A 25,720-nucleotide genomic window follows, 5' to 3' on the forward strand; every position below is an offset into this window, starting at 1 on the left:
CACAGAAAAACACACATGATATGCACTCATTGATAAGTGGATATTAGCCCAAATGCTTGAATTACCCAAGATACTATCCACAGACCACATGAAGCTCAAGAAGGACAACCAAAGGGCAGATGTTTCAGTCCTTATTAAAAGGGGGAACAAAAATATTCTTAGGAGCATATATGGAGACAAAGTTTGAAGCAGAGACTGAAGGAATGTCCATTTACAGCCTGATCTACCTGGGGATCCAGCCCTTATATATACAGCCTACCAAACCTAGATAATATTGATGAAGCCAAGAATTGCATGTTGAGAGGAGCCTGATATAGCTGTCTCCTTGGAGGCTCAGTGAGAGCATAACAAATACAGAGGCGAATGCTAGCAGCAAACCACTGTACCAATTATGGGGTCCCCTGTGGGAGAAGTTAGAGAAAGGATTGATGGGCCAAGGGGCTTGCAACACCATTAAGAATAACAATGCCAACCAACCGGAGGGATCTCCCAGGACAAAGCACCATCCAAAGAGTTCTCATGGACTGACCCATGGCTCCAGCTGCATATGTAGCAGAGGATGACTTTGTTGGGCACCAATGGTGGGGAGAGGCCTGGTCCTGTCATGACTGGTCCCCACAGTAGTAAGTCAATGTCCAGGCCAGGAGGCAGAAAGGGAGGCTGGTTTGGGAGAGGAAAACCCTTATAGAAGTAGGGGGAGGGGGAAGGGGTGAGGAATCATGAACAGGAAAACTGGAAAGGGAATAACATTTCTAATGTAAATACAAAATATCCAGTAAAAAAAGAAACTATTGAGTAACAATTATACAGATATACCTCACAAGAAATTTCAGTCACATTTGCTGAATTGATTACCTTCAGTAGCCTATAGTTTTGTGAAATAAATCTCTCCTAAAACCAGTATTTTATATAAAGTAAAATATTAATTCTCTTGTATTATGTCATGATGCTGAAACAATAATTATATAATGAATGATTACATAATTTCGTGATGTTCACCAAAATAACGTGCCCTTGAGTAATAATTCTTGATGTTCAACAATAATATAGCTTCTAAAATACTTCACTATAACTTCCATTATAACTCAATCAGTTATTTCTACCATAAATAGAATTTTTATGAACTGCAAATTTTTATAATTGATAAAATTTGTTTGTTATGCTGTTTTATATGGGTTTTGGTATGAATACAAATGGTAAAATTAATGGAGCATTTTCTTCAACTGTTATGGTTCCTAAAACTTTTCAGTACAAGGCTGCTCAAAACAGGGCAAAGGTTTCTCTAGTTTGTCTTAGCTGAAACTATCTGATTTCTACTGCTTGCCCTGAAAAAATTCTATGGGGAAACACTCAAACCTATTCTACAAACTCAGGGTCAAAATTCCCCAGGTTCTTGGCTCTTGTTTGTTGGGATAATCTACCCCACACATCCATTTTATCAAATGGCTATGTAGGTATGTCCCTGCATTTTCAATTTTTAACTGCTGTGTTGGCAGAGCCAAGTGTTGGCAAGATATTTGGTATTGTCCTTTCTATGGTCCATTTCTATGCTTTCTGTATGTAAATACTTGTCTTTCCTCACCTGCTCCAAAGATGATTGTTTGAGATAATCATGTTAGAGGGCAAGTTGTCTTAGTTAAGATTAAGTAGCCCTCAATGCCAAAAATCAACCAAAAGAGAAGTACTAGGTGTTGTTCTGCTACTGATTGGTTCTGACTTCGTGATTTAGTGTTAGCATTTCTTCTAGGCTCTGTCCCACAATTAGGTGGCAACAGCCAGGTATGCCAGCCTCAGTGTAAAAATAGCTGCTTGCCCCCCCCCTCCTCTTGCTCTCTTACCTCTTACCCTCTTCCCTCTCTGTCCCTTGTCTCCCCATTCCCCTCTTGCTCTCTCCACGTGATCCTGGTTGGCCTCCATTCATTCATTCATTCATTCATTCATTCATTCATTCCTTCCTTCCTTCCCTCCCTCCTCCCTCCTCCCTTCCTCTATGTCTCTCTCCCTCCCTCTCCTCTCTCTGCCTTTCTCTCTACCCCCTCAACTTTCCTCCCATGCCCTAAATAAACACTATTCCACACTCTATGCACCTTATGGCTGATACCTCAGGTGGAAAGATGATTAGCATGGCCCTGCAGAGACACCTCCTTCTCCCACCCCTACCCGGATACCATACCAGGCCTCTACCAAAATATATTCCTGGTTTCCCTTTCTTTTTGATAAAAATACACAACAAAAAGGACTGTAGCTTTTTGTAGAATAAAAACCAGCTGAGGCTGAGGTAGGGAAGATGGGAATGGCAGAGAAGTCTGGTTAAGTTAGGAAGTTATTTGAGAGACTCCCCCAGCAAGCAGGCAAACATTTCTAAACTATATAGATGTGTCCATGTCTTTATTATTATCAAACCTCAATCAGGACCCCAAAAGCCTCTCTTTTTCCTTTTTTCTTTCTTTTTTTTTTTTTTTTTTTTTTTTTCGAGCTGGGGACTGAACCCAGGGCCTCACCTTCCTAGGCAAGCGCTCTACCACTGAGCTAAATCCCCAACCCAAAAGCCTCTCAATACTTGTGGAACTGCTTGCATCTTCCCTACCTACTGCTAACCAGAATGTACTTTTTCTGTGTTATCTTTAAAAAAATTCCTTTAATTGCATTCATGGCTGCTTTTGTGAGAAGTGTTTTTCTCCAAGCAGAAGGCTTAATCTACAAACTTTGGTTGTACTGAGTGGTCTTTGGGTCTTTACCCAATAACAATTCCAGAAGAAGAGCAGGTAGGCTGACTGCAGATCTTCACCTCACCCTTTCCCTCTGCTCTCCAAGACTCCCCAGTATCACATCCAGCCCTGCATTAAAACAGCAGGATCAGTCTTCTTTGCCCCCATCTCTATTTCCCATGGACCCCACAGAGCTTTTCCTTCTAACCTCCATTCCCACTTTGTTGCTTTGTCCTAGTTCCCAACTTCAGCCGGTAGTCTGAACACAGATCTTCATTTATGCTGCATCTTCATTCAATTCCCCACTTATCACAACTCTGTGGTCTCCCTTCCTCCCCTCTCTCTTTGTCTCTTTGTCTTTCTGCCTCTGTGTCTCTTCTCAGTCTCTCTCTCAGTCTCTCTCTCTCTCTCTCTCTCTCTCTCTCTCTCTCTCTCTTTCTCTCTCTCTCTCTCCCTCTCTCTCTCTCCCTCCCCTCCCTCTTTCCTCTCCCCACTTCCCTCTTCTTTCTCTGTGCATGTGTACTCTTTATCTCACTCTCTTCCTCCCCTTCCCATGGTGACCTTGGCTTTGATTCTTGGGCCAGTGAACTCCCCTAGAACAGCTTCCCAATAAATCTGCCTTTTATATAATCTAATCTGGTTTGAATTAGCTCACTTCATCAGTGGAAAAATAACCTATCACGATCATGAAGCTCTTCTCCTAAAACTTCCTTCCCCTGACTCATTCTATTATCCCAGGCTCCAACACCAGAAGGTATTCCCTGAGACCATGCCAATGAGCCAGCCTGGGAATTAGGTAGGGGAACTGAAAAATCACCACTTCCTCTTACACTCCAAATCTCTGAAACACAATACCTGTTGTAGCCTTCTTCTTGCCCTCACAGCCCTCAACTCCTCTGGATCCCACAGAATTTCCCCTCCTAATCTCCCTCCACCTACTAATTGCTTTATCCCACTCCCAACTCCAGAGGCCCTCCTTGCCATAGGGCACCCCCTTCCAGGGAAACAGGTAGGTTGATTATAGACCTCTCCTTGGCTTCCTCCAGATCCAACTGCCCAGCCCTATAGCTGACCTCTCTTCACACTCTGTTCCCATTTCAAAGAGACCAAATAAGTAGATTCTGTTGGAATACTTGTTCTCCTCTCTTCTGAGAATGCCTTCAGACCTCTAGCCTGGCCCATTCCTAAGTGTCAGCTTCCAATATCTAGAAACACATTTTACCCAGAACCCTCAGTAGCCACAACTAACAGATACACAGATAATCTTCTACCAGACAACACACGCCAACTAGTCTCCAAAATTTAGAGAGGAAAAACAAAACAAAAACAAAAACAAAAAAAAAAATGTATCCAACAAACACTGGACCAAAAATCAGCACCTGGACATAACCATCTCAATCCCAGATGCACAGGCACCAGCTTAAAAACACAGAAATGGCCAGGACAATGTCTCCGATAAAGCAAGCTATCCTATGTCTGCAAGGTCTGAATATTACAACATATCTGAAACACAAGAAAAGAAAAAGACTTTAAAATACTCTATAAATACAGTAGAGGCTCTTTTAATGGAAATGAACAATCCCCTTAAAGAAATCTAGAACACAACATATGTTAAGGAATGAATCCTTTTGCTGCACCCAAGAAACACATCTTAACATAATGAATAGATATCAAAGGCTTGGAAAAGGATATTTTGAATAAATGGGCCTAAGAAAGAAGTTGATATAACCATTTTAATATCTAACAAAATAGAATACAAATCAAAAATAATTTAAAGAGATAGAAAAGTGTACTTCATACTCATCAAAAGAAAAATGCATGAGGATGACATCTCAATTCTTAATATCTATGTCCCAAATTCAAGAACATCCATTTTTGCAAAAGAAATACTACCACAGCTTAAATCACATATGGACCATTTAACACTAATAGTCAAAGAGTTCAATACTCTGCTCTTACTGCTGTACATACCATCTAGACAAAAACAGAAATGCTGAAGCTTGTAAATTTTATGAATCAAAAAGTCTTAATCCATTTACAGAACACTTCACACAAACACAAAAGAAGATACCTTCTTCTCAGTACCTCATGGAACTTCCTCAAAACTTGACCACATTCTTGAACACAAAGAAAGTTTCAACAAAAACAAGAAAGCTGCAGTAATTCTCTTCATCCTGTCTAACTACCATGGATTAAGGCTGGATATCAACAATGACAGAAAGAACAGAAAGTTTACAAACTTGTGGAAATTAAACGACTCGCTACAGAGTTAAAAAAAAATGTTCTCAAGAATGATGTATCATAGTAATAAAAATAAGTTTATTCATCACATTATCAAGAGTAATGACATTTGGCAGATTATGAAATTATAGAAAAATTCCACATCCATTAAAACAACACTAAGTTGGGTGAATCAGGAAATGGATAATTTAGCTCAAATAAATTGTGTAACTGAGAAAAAATGGGTTAAAACGGAAATGAAGTAATTAAAAAAGACTTTCTATAATTCAATGAAAATGAACACAAACCATAACCAACTTAAAGGACACACAAAGAAAACAGTTCAAAGATGCAAGTTGTATGAACATTAAAACAAACAAACAAACAAACAAACAAACCACACAACTTGTTCAATCTCATACCAGCAAATTAACAACATACCTAAAAGCTTTAGAAGGAAAAGAAGCAAGCATACTCAAAAAGACTGATGGCAATAATTAATCAAACTCGGGGCTGAAATCAGTAAAATCAAAAAGATAACAATTTAAAGATTCACTGAAACAAAGAATTGGTTCTTCTAGAACACCAACAACATGGTTCAAGAAAGGAAGGAAGGAAGGAAGGCAGGGAGGAGGAGGGGAGGGAGGAGGGGGAGGAGGGGGAGAGAGGGGAGGGAGGAAGGTAGGAGGAGGAGGAAGGAAGAAACCCTCTAATCTGAACTACCTAAACCATAAAGAGAATATTCAAAATCAGACATCAAGGAAATGCATGGAGGCATACCTTAAAACCTGTAGTTTACATAACTGCAAAATCTAAAGGAAATAAATAATTTTCCTGCTATTTAACCAAAGTTAAATTAAGACCAAAAAAAAAAGCAAATTAAATGAACATATAACCACTAGAGAAATAGAAGCCATCATAAGTTTCCCAAAAAACAAATGCCCAGGGTCTGATACTTTTAGCACAGAATTCTACCAGACTTTCAGAGAGGAGCTGAGGACAGTACTCTGTAAATTGTTTCACAAACTAGAAACAGAATAGAAAAACCGCCCAATTCATTTTAAGATGCTACATTTACTCTGATGCCCAAACTACACAGATTCAACAGAATTACCGGCATTCGTGACACATGCAAATTTTTTCACTAAAATACTAGAAAACTAAAACCAAGAACACATCAAAAAGATCATCAACCATGATTAAGTAAGTTTCATTGCAGAGATGCAAGGATGGCTCAATATATAAAAATTGATAAGTATTGATAAGTGAAATTGAAGGACTATAAACAGTGTGATTATCTTATGAGATGGAGAAAAGACCTTTGAAAAAATTCAACAATGCTTCAAAATAAAAATTCTGGAAAAAAGATACACTACCCATACATAATACATACATAATGAAGGTATTTTGCAACAAACCCATAGTAGTCGAAATCAACTTAAATGGAGAGAAACTAAAACCAATTCCACTAAAATCAGGTTGCCCACTTTCTCATCTCATTTCAATATAGTGCATGCAGACATGGCTAAATGAATGAGAGAAAAATCAAAGAAATGGAAGTCAAAGTTTCATTATTTAAAAAAAAAAGATATGGGGTTGGGGATTTACCTCAGTGGTAGAGCACTTGCCTAGCAAGCACAAGGCCCTGGGTTGGGTCCTCAGCTCCGGAAAAAAAAAAAAAAAAGATATGACAGTATACATAACTAGCCCTCAAAATTCCAACAGGAAACTCAGATGTACTCACACTTGGTGAACACTTTCATCAAGGTAGCTAGACAGAAAATTAATTGAGAAAACTTAGTACTCTTTCAAATAAAAAGGGGGAGGGGAGACTGAAAAGAAACAAGAAAATAAGCCCTTCACAATGGCCACAATATACAAAATATCTTAGGTAACCTAACCAAGCTAAGTGAAAGACTTCTATGACCAAACGTCAAAGAAATTGAAGAAGAGATCAGAAGATGGAAAGGTTTCCCACACTCAAAAATCAGTAGGATTAACATAGTGAAAATGGCCATCTTATCAAAAGAAATCTAGAGATTCAACCCATCAGCCTTCAAAACACCAGTATAATCCTTTATAGACCTTGCAAGAACAATATTCAACTTCAAATGGAAAAAAACAAAAAGCAAGGCAGCTAAAAAACAACCCCATATTAAGAACTTCTGTGGGTTGAGATTTAGCTCAGTGGTAGAGCGCCTTGCCGAGAAGCACAAGGCCCTGGGTTTGGTCCCCTAACTCAGAAAAAAAAAAAAAAAAAAGAAAGAAAACTTCTGGAGGTATCACCATCTTGGATTCCAAGCTCTACCACAGAGATACAGTAATAAAAGCTGCATGGTATTGATATTAAAAATAAATAAAAAAAGACAGGTTGATCTACAGAATAGAATCTAAGACTCAGAGATAAATCTGAGATAAATCCATAAACACTTATGGATATCTGATTTTTGATAAAGAAGCTGAATTACACACTGGAAAAAAGAAAGCATCTTTGACAAATGGTGCTGGTCTAATGCATGTCAGCATGTAGAAGAATGCAAATAGATCCATATCTACCACCCTGCACAAAACTCAAGTCCAAGTGACTTAAAGACATAGACATACAACCAGATACACTAAACCTAATAGAAGAGAAAGTGGGAAATAACCTTGAACACATTAGCACAGGAGACAATTTTCTGAACAGAACACAAACCACCAGGTTCAACAATTGATAAATGGGACCTCGTGAAGAAGCTAAAGTATACAATCAATAGACAAAACAGCCGTCTACAAAATGGGAAGAGTTTTACCAACTCCACATCTGATAAATAGTGTGACTGCACATTATTTGGCTAGTATCCAAAATATTCAAAGAACTCAAGAAACCAGACATCGACAAATGAAATAATCCAATTAAAAAAGAGAGTACAGATCTAAACAGAATTCTCAACACAGGAACATCAGATAGCTGAGAAACACCTAAAGAGATGCTCAATATCCTTAGGTTATCAAGGAAATGTAAAACAAAATGACTTTAGGATTCTATCATACACCTGTCAGAATGGCTGTGATTAAAAAACACCAGAGTGCCTGGACTCTGTCCAGGTGACCTCAATGAAGACTTCTAGTAATGGGGGTCAGTGAGTCTGAACCAACCATCTTCTGAACTACACAAGGGTCCCAGTGGGACTGGTACATTAACCCATCCATAAAACCTTCAACACATAATCTGCCTTGCCTGTAAGATGTGCTGGGATAATGGTGGTGCAGAAGTATCAACCACTGACTGGTCCAACTGGAGGCCCACACCTCAAGAGGGAGCCCACACTGCCACTGCCTGCAGGGCCAGAAACCAGAGGAGGACCACCCAGAAACCCAGCATAGAATCAGACTCAAACATGACTTGAAAACAAAAAGAAAAAACAAAGAATAAAAAGGAAAGGAAAGGAATGGAAAAAAGTCAATACAAGTATTCCTAATGATATACTTTATACCCATAGATCAGTACCTAGCTCAAGTATTATCAAAGAGGAGTCATCTAGCAACTTATGGGAGCAGATGCAGAGACCCTCCACCAAAAATTAGGGGGAGCCATAGAATCCTTTGGAAGAGGGGAGGAAGATTTGTAGGAGCCAGAGGGGTGAAGGACACCAGGAGAGCAAGGCCCACAGAATAAACTAAGCAGGAATCAAGAGGACTTGCAGTAAGTGAAGTTACACTCCTGGACCCTGTATGCTAGATCCTCTAGATCCTCTGTGTAAGTGCTGTGGTTTGTGTCAGTGTGAAGTCCTCATGGGATTCCTAACAATGGGAATGGGGCATTCATCTCTTACTCTTTCACTTTCTCTTCATCCTCCTGGGGTTGCCTGGTTCAGCCTTGATAAAATGGTTGCGTCTAGTACTACTGTAACTTGTTATGCTGTTTCTGGTTGATATAACTGTGAGGCCTGATGTTTTCTTTGATAATAAAACAAAGCAAAAAACAGTAACAAAAGAGTAGTTAGTGGATGTGGGGGGAAATGGGGTAAAGAGAGGGAATTGGGAAGAGTGGAGGAAGAGGATACTGCTCCTCATTTCTTCAGAATGAATGAAAAAAATTACATTTGATATTTTCATGGAAATGATGGAACCAAATAACAAATAAATAATCAAATACTCCATCTACCAGAGGGAGGTAACCCAAATCAGAAAGATAAGTAGGGTAGGTATTTGGTCATAATTGTATAATAGGCACTAACTAAGTGATATCCAAGCAACAGTCCATAGACCAAGAAAAAATAGGTATTTTTAAAGTGAGTAGAGATAACACATGAATCTCTCTGGCCATGATAATTAGAATACATTTTATGCATGGTGTCAGCCTGGCTGGATTAGGAGTGGAAAGGGTCTATTGCAGGAAGGAGAGGTTCAAGTGGAGAGGAAGACAGGAGATGGGATTGAGGGAGGAAATGTAGAGAGAGACAGCTAAAACTGCAGGGCATCTAACAATTAATATGGAAATCTAGTTTAAGTAGAAACTCCATAAAATATATGAATAGTATCCTATTAAGGTCTTTAAATAAAGAGGGAGATTGAGTCCCAACTGGCCATCTCATGTCACCAAATGAAGCTTCTAGTACTGATATCGGGGCCTATCCAATTTAGTTTCTGCCAAAGAGATACCATGAAAATCCCCAAACAATCCAGCCTGTGGCCTTGACAGTAAATGCTCTCCATAAGCTGAAAGTAGGGCCCCATTGCTGAAATCAACACCCACACAACTTATTGAACATGAAAGATAGGGCTAGTACTGAGAACATTCATCCCTACTTTCTAAAGTCTTGATATAAAAAGGTACTTTGCAGGCTGCTAAAGTAGAAAGCTACAAATTCTTTGATCAATAGAGCGATCTTGACTGTAAAATATGTTAGTGCAAAAGTGGCACAAACCTTGTAGGGAATGACCAACAAATGTATGATTTGACTTAAGGTTCCCCTACAAAATGGAAGCCAATCATAATAGACCTTGGGTGACTAAGAACCAGAGACTAGACAGCCATTTACAATCAGAAAAGCTTACTCCTGCAGTAAATTGGAACAAATACAGAGACCCACAGTCAGCCATTATGCACAGAGGAAAAGAGAGACATCTTGAAATATTCCTCTCTAAATTGGATGTCAGAGGGAGAAAGAGAAAGAGAGACACAGACAGAAAAGGAGGGAGGGAAGGAAAGAGGAAGGGAAAGTGAAGAGGAGGAAGAGGAAGAGGAGGCAGAGGAAAGAGAGAAAGAGACAAAGACAGAGACCACAAATTCCTCCCCTTACAGCTCAGGAAATGGTGTGGAAGAAGAGAAAAAGGGTTAGTGATAGAGCAGACAGAGGACACAAGAACAAGGTTCTCTAAAACAACTGAGGAAGGCTCATATGTACTCACTAAGACTGAAGCAGTAATCATAGGGTCTTCTCAGTTCTATACCAGGTCCTCAGTGTATATACAGCTTTCAGCTTAGTATTTTTATTGGACTCCTCAGTGTGTGAATAAGTGAGTCTCTGATCCTTATGTCTCCTCTTGGGACTCCTTTCCTTCCATAGGGTTACCTTGTCCAACTTCTACATAATAATGTTTTTGTTTTATTATACTTTATTTTGTCATGTTTGGTTACTATCTATTAGAAGCCTGTTCTCTTCTAATCAGAGACAGAAATGGAGTAGAGGAGAGCTGGGGAATGTTTGGAGTTGAGAGAGGGGAAAATGTAGTAAGAATATTATTTGCATGAGAAATGAAATAAAGGGAGAGCAATAAAAATCCAAACAAAATGTGCTCATATGAATGAAAAGGGCAAAGTAGATATTAGACAAATTACCTTTTCTTCAGGAGATAAGGTCCATTTGCTATTGTTGACAGGAAACCCACTGCCAAATTCTTTGGAGTGAATGTCTGCTCCATACTCAACTGTCACATCCTCCTCAATGCTGCTCACCAGCCTCCAGAATTCCTTTTCCACAACTTCTGTAGGTACCATCTATGAGAAAGGTGAAAAGATTCTCACGGTTCACTTGTATTTCCTTTCATAAGACTAGCAGACATTAATCATACAGTCACATACATGTACAGGCATGTTGAAGTAGTCAGCCTTGAAGGAATCAGCCATCTCACCAAAACTCTGCAACGTATACTCCTGTGTAGCTTGCTCAAAGCCAAAAGCTTCCAGGGACGCCACATTCCTGAAAAAAGAAAAAAAAAAAAAGAAAGAAAAATTCAGTAAGCTGAAAGCAAAAGGTAAAATAAATAAATAAATAAGTAACATAAAATTCAAACACACTAGATCTAATGGAAGAGAAATTAAGGAACTCCCTTAAACACCTTGGCACAGGAGAAAACTTCCTGAAAAAACACAAATGGGTTAGGCTCTAAGATCAACATTTGATAAAGGGTCCTCATGAAACTGAAAATCTTCTGTAAGACAAAAGACACTGTCAATAGGACAAAAAGGCAATCTACAGATCTTTACCAATCCTATACTTGATAGAGGGCTAATATCCAAAATACAAAAGAACTCAAACTCCAGAGAGCCAAATAACTCTATTAAAAATGGGGTACAGAGGTAAACAAAGAATTTTCAGCTGAGGAATATCAAATGGCTGAGAAGCACCTAAAGAAATGTTCAACATCTTTAGTCATAAGGGAAATGCAAATCAAAACAACCCTGAGATTTCGCCTCACACCAGTCAGAATGGCTAAGACCAAAAACTCAGGTGACAGCAAATGCTGGCGAGGATGTGGAGAAAGAGGAACACTCCTCCATTGTTGGTGGCATTGCAGACTGGTACAACCATTCTGGAAATCAGTCTGGAGGTTCCTCAGAAAATTGGACATTGAACTATCTGAGGATCCAGCTATACCTCTCTTGGGCATATACCCAAAAGATGCCCCAACATATAATAAAGACACGTGCTCCACTATGTTCATAGCAGCCTTATTTATAATAGCCAGAAGCTGGAAAGAACCCAGATGCCCCTCAACAGAGGAATGGATACAGAAAATGTGGTACATCTACACAATGGAATATTACTCAGCTATCAAAAACAATGCCTTTATGAAAATCATAGGCAAATGGATGGAACTGGAAAATACCATCCTGAGTGAGGTAACCCAATCACAGAAAAACACACTTGGTATGCACTCATCAAAAAAAAAAAACATCGGGCTGGGGATTTAGCTCAGTGGTAGAGCGCTACCTAGGAAGCCAAGGCCCTGGGTTCGGTCCCCAGCTCCGAAAAAAAGAACCAAAAAAAAAAAAAAAAAAAAAATATCCAGTGAAAAAAAGACAGCATTTTCAGCAAATGGTGCTGGTTCAACTGGAGGTCAGCATGTAGAAGAATGCAGATCGATCCATGCTTATCACCCTGTACAAAGCTTAAGTCCAAGTGGGTCAAGGACCTCCACATCAAACCACATACACTCAAACTAATAGAAGAAAAAGTGGGGAAGCATCTCGAACACATGGGCACTGGAAAAAATTTCCTGAACAAAACACCAATGGCTTATGCTCTAAGATCAAGAATCGACAAATGGGATCTCATAAAACTGCAAAGCTTCTGTAAGGCAAAGGACACTTGTGGTTAGGACAAAAATGGCAACCAACAGATTGGGAAAAGATCTTTACCAATCCTTCAACTGATAGAGAGCTAATATCCAAAATATACTGCTCCATACTCAAGAAGTTAGACTCCAGAGAGCCAAATAACCCTATTAAAAATGGGGTACAAAGCTAAACAAAGAATTCACAGATGAGGAATGCCGAATGGCTGAGAAACACCTAAAGAAATGTTCAACATCCTTAGTCATAAGGGAAATGCAAATCAAAACAACCCTGAGATTCCACCTCACAACAGTCAGAATGGCTAAGATCAAAAACTCAGGAGACAGCAGATGCTGGGGAGGATGTGGAGAAAGAGGAACACTCCTCCATTGTTGGTGGGATTGCAGACTGGTACAACCATTCTGGAAATCAGTCTGGAGGTCCCTCAGAAAATTGGGAAGTTTTCTACTTCAAGACACAGCTATATCACTCCTGGGCATATACCCAAAAAGATGTCCCACTATACTACACTTGCTCAACTACATTCACAGCAGCTTTATTTGTAATAACTGGAATTTCAAAAACTGGAAACAGTCTAGATGTCCCTCAACTGGAAAATAAGTAAAGACTTTACACAATGTAATACAATTGTGTAACTATTAAAAACAAAGACATCATGAAATTTGTTGGCAAATGGATTATCAAAAATTGAAAAATCCTGAGTGAAGTAACCTAAACCCAGAAAGACACACATGGTATATACTCACTTATAAGTGGATATTAGTCATTAAGTACATGTTATGATCCACAGATGAAAGGAAAAACTAAGTAACAGGAAGGGCCCAAGTGAGGGTATGTGAATTTCACTCAAAGTGGGAAATAAAATAGACATTAGAAGTGAATAAAGGGAGGAGTAAGGAAAGGGATGGAGAGGCGATCATGGATGGGAATCAGGTGTGAGGAGAGGGCTAAGAAAAATGGAAATCACTGGGCTGGCATTTCTGGGATGAGCAGGAGACCTGAGACAAGGGATTCTCCCCAGAGTCTATGGACGTGACTTTAGCTGAGACTTTTTTTTTTTGGAGCTGAGGATCGAACCCAGGGCCTACCACTGAGCTAAATCCCCAACTCCCTAGCTGAGACTTCTAACAGCTGGAGGTATGGCAACTGAAGTGACTAATGTAATTAGGCAGGATTTCTAGTAGAGGAATGGAACACTAACTCACCCACAAAACCTTCAACCCAAAATATGTCCTCCCTACAAGATGATTGAAGGAACAGCCAAACAATGACTGGGTCAACTTGAGACTATGGGGAGAGGCCCCGACACTATTAATGATATTGTGGTATGCTTATAGCCTGGTATAACTGTTTCCTGAGAGGCTTCATCCAGCATAGGATGGAAGCAGTTGCAGAGAACCACAGTCAAATATTAGATGGAGCTCTTAGCATCTTGTGGAAGATTGGGGAATAGGACTGAGAGCTGGAGAGGTGTTAAGGACACCACAAGAAAACCAATAGAGGCAACTAATCTGGGCCTGCAGGGGGCTCACAGAGACTGAACCAGCAACCAAAGAGCATGCAGGGGCTAGATGTAAGCCCCTTAAACATATGTAATAGATGTGCAGCTTGGTGTTCATGTGGGTCCCTTAACAACTGGAATGAGGTCTGTCTCTGATTCTGTTGCTCCCTTTGCATCATCTTCTCCTATCTGGGCTGTCTTATTGGGCATCAGTGGGAAAGAATATTCTTAGTCCTACTGCATTTGAATGTCCCAGGGAGGTACGCTACCCATGGGGGACTTCCTATCTCTCTGGAGAGGAGGATCTGGAAAGAGTGGTGTGTGAAGGTGGGGCTGGAAAGAGAGGAAAGAGTGTAGGCTATAACTAGGATATAAAGTGAATAAATAAATGAAGAAAAAGAAAAAAAGAAAAAAAGTAGATTTTCAGGGAAAGTATTTTACATTAAAAATTCTACATTTTTAAACAATTTTAAGTTGTTCAATATTCATTAATTTTTCCTTTTAGCTAATATTTTCACAATTTATAAATTATGATTTTATCTGCTTCATGTAAATTGTTAACATCTTTTAGCTATTCTGTCCAATTTTTCTTATTGACTACAAGCTAATCAGAATCTTCTCTACTAATTTTAGTCCATCCATGTCCAAAAGGATAGATAAAAGAAATTGACTAGGTTATGATTAAACTGTCTCAAGATGGACAAATCTTACCGCTAAGATACACTTTGGGCACCTCCATACCCCCTTAGGGACTTCAGAAAGTGGTGGCAATAGGCAAAAGATATGGTAATTGTCGTTGCACCCATCACAGAGCAGAAATCTATCATCTTCATCCCCACGAGAGCATATTCGGCAAACATATGAATCCATCTGGTAGGGAAAAGAAAGTAAATAAGTAAGGTTCTTTTATATACCTATCCCAAGTCTTTGGTCTATTGTATCTGGATTTCTGTAAACTATGAAAACTCCAGTCTGACTGAAAGCACAATAGTATATAAATAATCATAACAACACAGTAATAAGTGGCTCATGTTCAAAATGTTCAAAAAGCAACAATGAAGTATTCTTTTTGAAAAATCAGTAGTGGGGTTCAAGATGCAGCTAAGTTGGCAAAATGTTTATTTATCATTCATGATGCCCTGAGTTCTGTCCACTGTAGTACATAAAGAAAGTATGTCCATGTACACTTATAATTCTAACACTTGGGATGCAGGTAAGATGATTCAAGACTCTATTTAGATAGATAGGTAGGCTAGTCAGGGATATATTATAGCAAAAAGTAAAGAAAAATATTCAATGACAGAAAATTCACTTGGTCTCTTCCATAAACTTAACTTGCACTTGTATAGCTAACCTAACCTACCTTCCACTAAAAGACCTGTTTGCCCCTTTCCCTAGCCAGGAAACCTAGACCCTTCCCCAGTTCCCATTCACTCACCACAGCTACCTACTCTAACCTCTGCTACAGATCTCTAGTCAGTTCTCTAAGCAGCCATCAGAATTTGCTCAGCCAACTACCCTCAACCCCTCCCCAGGACCTCCCTGCTCCAGGAGAAAGGACTAAAGCTCTTCCCACTCTCTGGACTAGTCCTTGGAACACACTGACCCACTCACTGTACTATTTCCTGCATATTTGGATAGGGCAAGGAGCTCCATCTTGTACAGCTTATCGAATTCCCTGTGAGAGTCCTTGTCTATTCCCATTTCTAGCTGAAGAACCTAGATGATGTTAGTCCTCTACAACTGTCACTCCAACCTACTCTACCTATCTTCCCTGCATGCACTTCGTTCACCCTCTAGAACCATAACTTCTGTTAACATCATCCATCTCATCCACTTGTCCTAAAGCCAGCCTTATGTGAGTTATTTACTCCCATCCCAGTACCCATCTTGCACCCCCTCAAAATAATGACATAAAGCCTTGCACAGGAAAAGTAACAACTGAAAATCAGAAATTGTTGCAACTTAAGCCAAAGGACTAAAGATTTCTGCATCAATTCAACACAGCTAGGAAGAAGTACTAAAAGATAGAAACCACAACACTGTTTTTACTATTGTTTATTTTCTTTTAGTTATTTTTTTATTACTAATAATTTTGTATCTTTTATACTTTTGTGTTTTAATTTGTTTACTACTGGAAAAGCCTTGCCTATTTTTATGTGTAATAAAGTAAACTTCAAACAAAGCTTGCAGGAGAAGATTAAAAACAGCCACTATATAGGTAAAGATTCATCAAGAAAATACAATTTGTACATATTTTTCTACTAAACTGGTGAGGTTTGAACTTTACAAAAGAAACACTTTTTTTTTTAAAGCATATAAGTGGTTCTGTCTCTCAGGCAATAATCATGTAGTCAATTCTTACCTTCCAACAGTTAGTTTAAACAAACAAGAAAAAAAATCAGAAAAGAAACGTATCCTGCAGATTAATTTAATGGACAGCTACAGAATATCACATCTGGCAGAGAGAGAAAACAACTCTGCAGCACAAGGAATCATCATTAAAATCAATCATACATCAGCATTAAATTGGGATTTATCAAATAACAATGTTAAAATAATTCCTTTATATCTTACTAACCCTATAATGAATAAAAACCAGAAATCAATAGTAAGAAAAGCTATTAGAGAAACTAAAGAAATGGCTCAGCAAGTAAGAATCCTAGTTGATATTTCAGAAGTACTAACTCTAACAAAGCAGTTCTATATGCCCAGTTCTAATAGATTCAATATTCTCTCTGACCTCTTCTGACCTGAATACTAAACTACCACATGGTACACAGACATGCACACAAATATAACACTCATTCAAAACAAAATAAAAAATCCCCAAGTTTAAAAAGGAAAGTAAAACTACACAAATACATGGAGGCTAATATAGTTTCAAATGAACCACTAAAAAAATGAAGGACATTTAAATGGGCTAAGAATTAAAAAAAAAAAAAAAACAAAACAAAAAAAAACAAAAACAAACAAACAAACAAAAACCTCAGAGAAGAGCTGGGGATATGTCTCAATAGGCCAAGTGCCCACCCACAACTTGAGAACCTAATTTTTGGTCACTAGAGCCTGAGAAAAAGCTCGGGTGGTATGGATCTGTTGCCAAGTGTCAAGAGAAATAGAGGAAAGTAGTCCAATGTCTAGCCTTTTTTTTTTTTTTGGAGGTCAAAACATTTATTTTACAAAAAAGTAAGTAAGTAAATAAATAAATAAATAATCAGATTGTCTCATTCTCTCTAGCTGACACATCAGCACCATATTTAAGAAACACTCAGCAATGCTTTGTTAACCAAAAATAATTAATTGAAAAACACTTCAAAAATAACCCCTCTCTGGTTACTACAAGATTAATGTTTAAATGCAGTACAATACAGATCCATTCATCTGTACAAAAATGCGGTAAGACATTCTGTGGGTGGCACTTACAGCTAAAATAGATTCAGAGAAGTGTATGTTAAGGGCGTCTTTCAGAGGATGCCCAGCATCTATTGGCATTGCGATAGGTAAAGCTTATGAGTAACCTGGTAGGGTCCTAATGATTCAAGGAAATTTTATGCCAACTATACCAGAAGCTTCAACATTCAGCAATATTTCATGTTCAACAATTTTCATTTGCATATTAATAAAGCAGCTTTGTTGGGAACATTAAGTCTAAGAAAAATATTTCTACAGTGAGTTCTAGGTAAAACTGACTGCACTTCATTTGACATTATATCATTCATTGTTCTCCTCCCAGAAGCCCAGAGAACTTTATAGCTGGTGTGTCAATAATACAACAAACCAGTACTCCAGTAAAGTGAATTGATACCAGACGCCCGAACTCCCATTTTCAGTGAGATGCATATATATATATATATATATATATATATATATATATATATATATATATATACATACATAGAGAGAGAGAGAGAGAGAGAGAGAGAGAGAGCGCCAATTTGGCCATCATAGTGAAAACAGAATAGTTTCAAACATCTGACATTAATCCAGTGTTCAATCTTAATATCTGTGCTGCAATGCCTAGACTTTTAACAGGCAGTCTATTAGCCAGTCTATCATGCCTCAAAAAAATAAAGTGAACTGAAAACCCCCCACACTTTTATCTGTGCTTTTATATATAAGCATTCATGCAAACACACACACACACACACACACACACACACACACACACACACACACATAAATATGCACATGCACACACTCAATGTACACAGGAAAAAAAAAAATCAGATCTCCAATAAATACCCTATGATATCCCTCAAAAATTGGAAAGATAAAAAGAATGAAACAAATAAACAAATGGCAAGAAATAATATAGATTAAATTGATAAATTAAGAATAACATTTAAAAGAAGTTAAGCACATAGTTCTTTTTTTTTTTTTTTTTGGAAGAACTAAAGATTGACAAAGCCTTACACCAACAATGAAGAAGAGCCAAACTAGTAACAAAAAGAGATGAAAATGGAGTTTTACAACAACTCTAATACAATCCAGAAAACCATTAAGGAATACTTCATAAATTTAGTACAGAGTGCCAGAAAATCTGTAAGAAATCTATAGATTCGAAAACATGACCTAAAATTAAGTCACCAAAATAAATAACCTCACAATCAACATGACTAAGCAGCCTAGGATCAGACACATTCACTGCTACAATTCATCAATGTTTAAGAATCATGTAACAGGAATACTTCTCAAACTACTGCATTTAAAAAAAGAGAGAACAAATGCTATTAATCCTGAATTAACCTGACAGTAAAACTGAAAAAACAAACAACTTCAATGAAACTATAGGTTATTCTCCTTATATAGATATAAATGTTTTCAATAAAACACTTGCATACTGAATTGAAAAACACACAAAGGAAATTAGTTGCAGAAAATATTATACTAGGGGTTGGGGGCTCAGTGGCAGAGCCGACTTGCCTAGGGAAGCGCAAAGGCCCTGGGTTCAGTCCCCAGCTCAAAAAAAAGAACCAAAAAAAAAAAAAAAAAAAAAAAAAGAAAATATTATACTAAATGAAAAAAATGGGCAACACTTCCTATAAAATACAGAACTATGCAAGTCCTATAAAACATTGTTGTGTTCTGTATCAGAAAAAAAGTTTTTTATACACCATTAATAAATATTTGAAAGGTAAATATAGAAAAATATATTCAATTTACAACATCTTTAAAAAAAATGCCTCAAAATAGACCCAATTAAACTAGGAAAGAAGAGAAACTCCAACAGTGAAAACATCAAAGACAAAGTCTTAGTAAAAGTATTAAAGGCTGGAGAGATGGCTCAGTGGTTAAGAGCACTGACTGCTCTCCCAGAGGTACTGAGTTCAAATCCCAGTAACCACATGGTGGCTCACAACCATCTAGAAAAGTATTAAAAGATAGATCATCCAGGCTAAAGAAGTGGCTATATTATTTAAATGTCTGTAGTACTAAAAACAGTCTACATATTACATCCAATCTTCATCAAAATCCCAGTTATATTCTTTATAGAAAAAAATTCAAACTAAAGAAACATTGACTCCAAACAAATCACACCTTATCTGAAATTATACTACAGAATCATAGCTCTGAAATATTATTACATCTCAGAGGAAGGGAAGCTGTATAGTTCATTAAATTATAAAGAAGGTTATGGTTCCATAAAGGTAAAAACAAAGATCTATGCCTCAAAAATCCACATCTGCAGTCATAGCACTGGAATGGTTGAATCAGATCACCCCTTGCTATGTAATATGTTAAAAGTCCAGACTGACTACATGAGATTAAATAAATTTAATAAAAATATTGAACATAAAATAACAAAAATAACAAAATAACAAAAATAATGAATTAAAACAATGTAACTTTAGGTGCATTCTAATATCAATAGTTAAAAACAGTTATCACAAAATCACTGGTGAATTCTTACAAACTGGTATTGCTGTGATTGTTCCGTATTGCATAGTCATCTCAGTACAAGGTTTGAAATCAGATTTAAGTTCTTGTCAGAAAATGCTGATGTCACTTTTCCAAACCCACTGGCTTCCCCCTTCACTATTACAGTTGCAGGGCATGTCACTTCTTCTTTATCTAGGAGCATCAAAAGTAAGGGAAAACAGACTTTTTACATCACAATTAACAGAACATCTCATGATTCTTTACTATATCACTAATTTGTATTTTAATCTCACCTGGTTGAATGCTACCTTTCTTTCTCAGAGTCTTCTCCTTTGCCATGAGGCCCAAGCCTATCATCTTGGGGCCTGCCCCATATATCTGTAGTTTTTTTAGCTCTGGGTTTTTCTCAATGTCTTCTTCTGTGGGTTCTGGCTATTAAAAAAATTCAGAGGAGACAGTAAATAAAAGGACATAATAGTTTACAGAGAATGTCTAGCATTATTATTAGCAGAATATCTTAAAAAGTCAGCCCCAGATAAGGTAGTTCATCTAGTAGATGAACCTTTACCTTTACAGTAACTAGCAAGCACTAAAGGCATGCAGTGAGTTTAAAAAAGAGCACATAATTTCAAAGAGAAAGTGGAAGGAATTTACTAGAGTAGTTTGGAGGAAATAGAGTGAAAGGTAGATTTGATGAAACCCTATTCATGCACATAAAAATTCCCAAATACTTCTAATAATATAACAAAAACAATAATTCTATGTATTGCTGAAGAGGACAGTAGCCTTTAAAGGACAACTCCAAGCCCACAGTCACACAGACAATGTTAAATACAGTGGTCTCAAAATGAATTGAAAAAAAGACGAAATTACAAGTGGTAGGTAACAACACAATTGGAGCAGGAGATTATAAAAAAAAAAAAAAAAATATATCAGAATGTACTTAAGTATATGCATGAAACATATAAAGTTCATATTCCAATTATTTTTCATGTTGTAAAAACAAATATTTTCAAATGGACATGGAAAAGAACTGGCTCATAAGAACAAGGCACTCACTGTTTTTGCATCCAGTGTTACCAGTTTATAGCCCTACATAATGCTTACAACCAACTAACTCCAGTTTCAGGGACTCATTGACCTCTTCCCACCACTAAGAACTGATTTAATGAGCAGAAGTGAAACACTCATAAATTTTAGTTCTTTTTTTTCTGGGCTGAAGGTCAGACCCCAGGGCCTTGCGCTTCCTAGGCAAGCGCTCTACCACTGAGCTAAATCCCCAACCCCTCTTTTTTTTTTTTGGTTCTTTTTTTTTTTTCGGTGCATAAAATTTTCAAATCTAAAAGACACCTTTAAAAGATTAAATACAAATTTACATATTAGAATGCAATAAAAATAAGCTCCTTCACATAAACAGGGTAAATAGTAAGACAAAATAATTTTATTCCAAGAAGCATATACCATCAAAAACATAACTCTTCTCCCCTGTATTATCAAAGACTTCAGAAAAGTAAAACCTGTTAGGTGTCCTCTACATTTATGCAGCAGATGTACACTTATATAGAAGATATACATCTTGGTCTTCATGTGGGACGCCCTAACAAAGGGAACAGGGACTGTTTCTGACTCTGTTGCCTGCCTCTGGATCCCTTTCCTATTAAATGGGGTGCCTTGTTTGTCTTCAGAGAAGATCTGCCTGATCTTACTGCAACTTGATATGTCAAGGAGATTTGATATCCATGAGAGGTCTCCCTTCTCTGAAAAGAAAGGGAGAAAAGTAGTGGAAAGAGGAGAGGTGAGAGGGAGGGACTGGGAGGAGAGGATGGAGGGAAAGCTGTGGTCAATATAAAGTAATTAATAAAAGAAAAAAATCTTAAATACCAATTAAAAAAATAAAAATAGGCAAATTTTGAAAACAAAAGACAAACACAACATTAATCAATAACTAATAATCAAGTACTTACCACTGAACTATTTATCTCCAACTCTTATACTTGTCTTTTTTTTTTTTTTTAGACAAGTATTGAGTAAATTGCCACAATTATCTCTGAATTTACTTTGTAGTTGAGGCAAACAACAATTAGCTTAGGTTTCCAAGGCAGCTAGAATTATAACCCTCTAAGTCTATTAACATACCATTGTGATACTAATATAAATTATTAATGTACAATTAATATGCTAATATATACCTATATGTGCTATGTATAGCATACATATTAATATGCTAATATGCAGTATTAACATGTAACCTAGAATTTGTAGTGTATATCTTTAGTAAATTCAGACCTATTTTTAAATTATTATTATCACTGTAGTTCTTCTTTCCACTGAATAGTCATGTGTAAATCAGTTTAAAATAAGTTTTGATTCACTTAAGATGCATAAATGTTCTCCCATAAAATACAATATAAAAATAACCTTGCTTTTTATTTGTATTTCTATGGTAATTATTGAAAGTCAGATGTTCTATATGATAGTATCTACATATATCTACCTCAACAGTCTGTTTCTTCAGAAAAAAATTGAATTTTTTTCTTTATAATATCATGGCCAATTCCAAAATTTCTGGTAACTATATTAATTCTTTGATATACATATTTTTTCTTATTTTTTATAATGTTCTTTAGATCGCCCATAGTCCTTGGCTATGGAAATTACCCTAATCAGTCAAAGAACTCCCTATGAGCTGGCAAACAACTTGCTAGTGACATTTTATTCCAAATATAAACTAATGTATCCTGACTTTAACTTACAAATTTCACATTTCTCTTAAGATCAATTATGGCCTAAGGAGCAGAAACTAGGGACAGACCCTAGCTGTGATGGTTTGAATGTCTGGCACAGAGATTGACACTATTAGGAGAAAATGTATCACTGTGGGTGTGGGCCTTTCCTCTTAGCTCTATGAGAAACTCTGCTCCTGGCTTCCTTTGGATGGAAGGTGTAGAACTGTCAGCTTGTTCTCCAGGACCATTGTTGCTTGGACACTGCAATTCTCCCACCTTAATAATAATGGACTGAACCTGTAAACCTGTAAACCAGCCCCAGTTAATGTTGACCGTTATAAAAGTTGCCTTGGTCATGGTGTCTGTTCATAGCAATAGAAACTTAATGGCATTAATCATTAAATCATTCAGTGTCTCCTCTTTACTCTTCCTGCAGAAACTATAAAAACTCAAGTGATGTATCTGCTTCTTATTTAATATTATTAATAAGATTAAATTCTCTTTTCAATGGTATTCACTTCTTCGTGTCACTAAGTAACAAGGCAAGAGAGACAAAGAAAAGTCATATGAAGAACTGAAATTACCTCACTCACAAGGATATGAATATGAAGAAAATAAAAATCCTAAGGATTCTATCAAGAATATTATAACTGATAAGTGAATTTAGTCAAGTAACAAGATTTAGACATCAAGGGGTTGGGGATTTAGCTCAGTGGTAGAGCGCTTGCCTAGCAAGCACAAGGCCCTGGGTTTGGTCCCCAGCTCCAAAAACAAAGAAAATGAAAAAAAAAAAAGATTTAGACATCAAGATTGCTTTTTAATTTACCAATAATAAAATTTTAAAGCAAGTAAACATGAAACAATTCCATACCGTGGAAACAAAATTAGCCTAGGAATAAACTTACCCAAACAAACAAAAGATTTCTAAAATAAAAATCATGATACACTACAGAATTAATATTCTTAAAATATTCACACAATAGAACTCTAATGAAAATATCAAAGACATTTTTCAGAGAACTAGAAAAACAATCTGTAAAAAATACAAGAAGCAAAGAAAATCACTAATAATCAAGTATTTTTGGGCAGAAAGATAAAATTAAAAATATCACAATAATTAATTTCAAGATACATTACTGAAACAGTGTAAGGAAAGTAGTAAGAAAAAAACAACAGAAAAAAAGATAGAAGTTAAGCATTGTAGTAATGTCTATAAGTAAAGCTATGACTTGCAGGGCAGGACAATTTCAAATGTGAAGACAAACCAGGACACATAGGAATAACCTATGTAAAAAACAAACAAACACAAAACCAACAAACAGCAATGAAACAAGCGGAAGTCAATTAAGTATGGACTTATTTTCCACAACAAAATATCAAGGGCTGGGGATTTAGCTCAGTGGTAGAGCGCTTACCTAGGAAGCGCAAGGCCCTGGGTTCGGTCCCCAGCTCCGAAAAAAAAGAACCAAAAAAAAAAAAAAAAAAAAAAAAAAAAAAAAAAAAAAAAAAAAAAAAAAAAAAAAAAAAAAAAAAAAAAAAAAAAAAAAAAAAAAAAAAAAAAACTATTTAAAAATATCAAAGACATTCTAGTGTTGTCAAAACTGAATATCCACAGATAAAAGATTGACATCAGTTTCTCGTCCTGTACAAATATAATCTCAAAAGATCAAATAATATTTTACTGAAGACCAAGACCTAAATACTATTTAAAATTGAGAAAAATTAAATTGAAAAAAAGTTTAAGATGTTGGTTTTCTTAAAAAAAAAAAAAAAAATCCCAGAAAGCACAATGGGGAATTTAAGTGAATATTGACAATGAGAACTAAAATAAACTAAAAACCTTCACTAAAACTAAGTAAGTATTCCACAGGAAAAAGGTAATCTAGAGAATAGGAAAAACACATCCTGTCAGGTATTCACTAGAAAAAGGTTAATACTCATATTGGGAACAGAATTTAAAATCCATTTATGGACTTGCCATATAGCTATATCTATCTATCTACCGATCTACCTACAGACTGACCTACCTACCTACCTACCTACCTAGCCTGCTATATGTAATACAGAGCCTAAGCTATCCCAAAATTTACACCTTATATCTTCAGGGAAGCAGTAGTGTACAAAATTACCCAAGACATACAGGAATTGAACATGAAAAAAAGAATTATAAATCAATCTCCTGAACACTTATGCAAAAATACTAAATAAAATACCTACAAACAGGGGTTGGGGATTTAGCTGAGTGGTAGAGCACTTGCCTAGCAAGCGCAAGGCCCTGGGTTCGGTCCCAGTTCTGGAAAAAAAAAAAAAACAAAAAACCTACAAACCAAATCGCAACATACACCAAAACATACCATGATCAAGATAGCTTTATCACAGAGATGTAGGAATAGTTCAATATATTAAAAAAATTAATATATGTGATTCACCATATAAACAAACTGAAAGAAAACAAAAAAAACACAAGATCATCTTAATTAGATATTAAAAAAAAACCTTTTGACAATTTTCAATACACCTTTAAGATAAAAATGTAAGACAGACACATACCTAAATATAATTAAAACAATATGAAGCAAGCCAATAGCCAACATCAAATAAAATGGAGAGAAATCAAACCAATTCCACTAACATCAGAAAACCACAAGGTTGTTCACTCTCTTCCTATCTACTCAATATAAAACTTATAGTTCTAGCTAGACCAATAAGACAACTAATAGAGATCAAGGAGATACAAATTGAAGAATGAAAACTCAAACATATTTACAGAAAATATGACAGTATACATGAGCAACACCAAAATATTTATCAGAAACCTCATACAAACGATGAACACAATTAGTGAAGTGACTGGATACATAACTAGATTGAAAAAAAAAATCACTAGCACTATTTTATACCAATAACAATTAGTCTGCTAAAGAAACCAAGAAAATAAGCCCTTCACAATGGCCACAAATATACAAAATATCTTAGGGTAACTCTAACCAAGCTAAGTGAAAGACTTCTATGACCAAAACGTCAAAGAAATTGAAGAAGAGATCAGAAGATGGAAAGGTTTCCCACACTCACAAATCAGTAGGATTAACATAGTGAAAATGGCCATCTTATCAAAAGA

General features: G+C 36.7%; 1 protein-coding gene across 1 annotated transcript in view; it reads right to left on the reverse strand.

Moving 5' to 3' along the window:
- LOC116889609 (lysine-specific demethylase 5D-like) overlaps window positions 1–25,720 on the reverse strand; it is a 103,369-nt gene that overhangs the window by 45,155 nt on the left and 32,494 nt on the right. The window contains 9 exon segments of the mRNA XM_032890537.1: window positions 10,753–10,911; window positions 10,996–11,098; window positions 11,100–11,113; window positions 14,705–14,863; window positions 19,243–19,247; window positions 19,912–19,935; window positions 19,938–19,962; window positions 19,965–20,056; window positions 20,185–20,308. Of these exon segments, the coding sequence (XP_032746428.1) occupies window positions 10,753–10,911; window positions 10,996–11,098; window positions 11,100–11,113; window positions 14,705–14,863; window positions 19,243–19,247; window positions 19,912–19,935; window positions 19,938–19,962; window positions 19,965–20,056; window positions 20,185–20,308 (705 nt within the window).

The sequence above is a fragment of the Rattus rattus genome, chromosome Y (assembly GCF_011064425.1).
Source record: "Rattus rattus isolate New Zealand chromosome Y, Rrattus_CSIRO_v1, whole genome shotgun sequence".
NCBI classification, from domain to species: domain Eukaryota; kingdom Metazoa; phylum Chordata; class Mammalia; order Rodentia; family Muridae; genus Rattus; species Rattus rattus.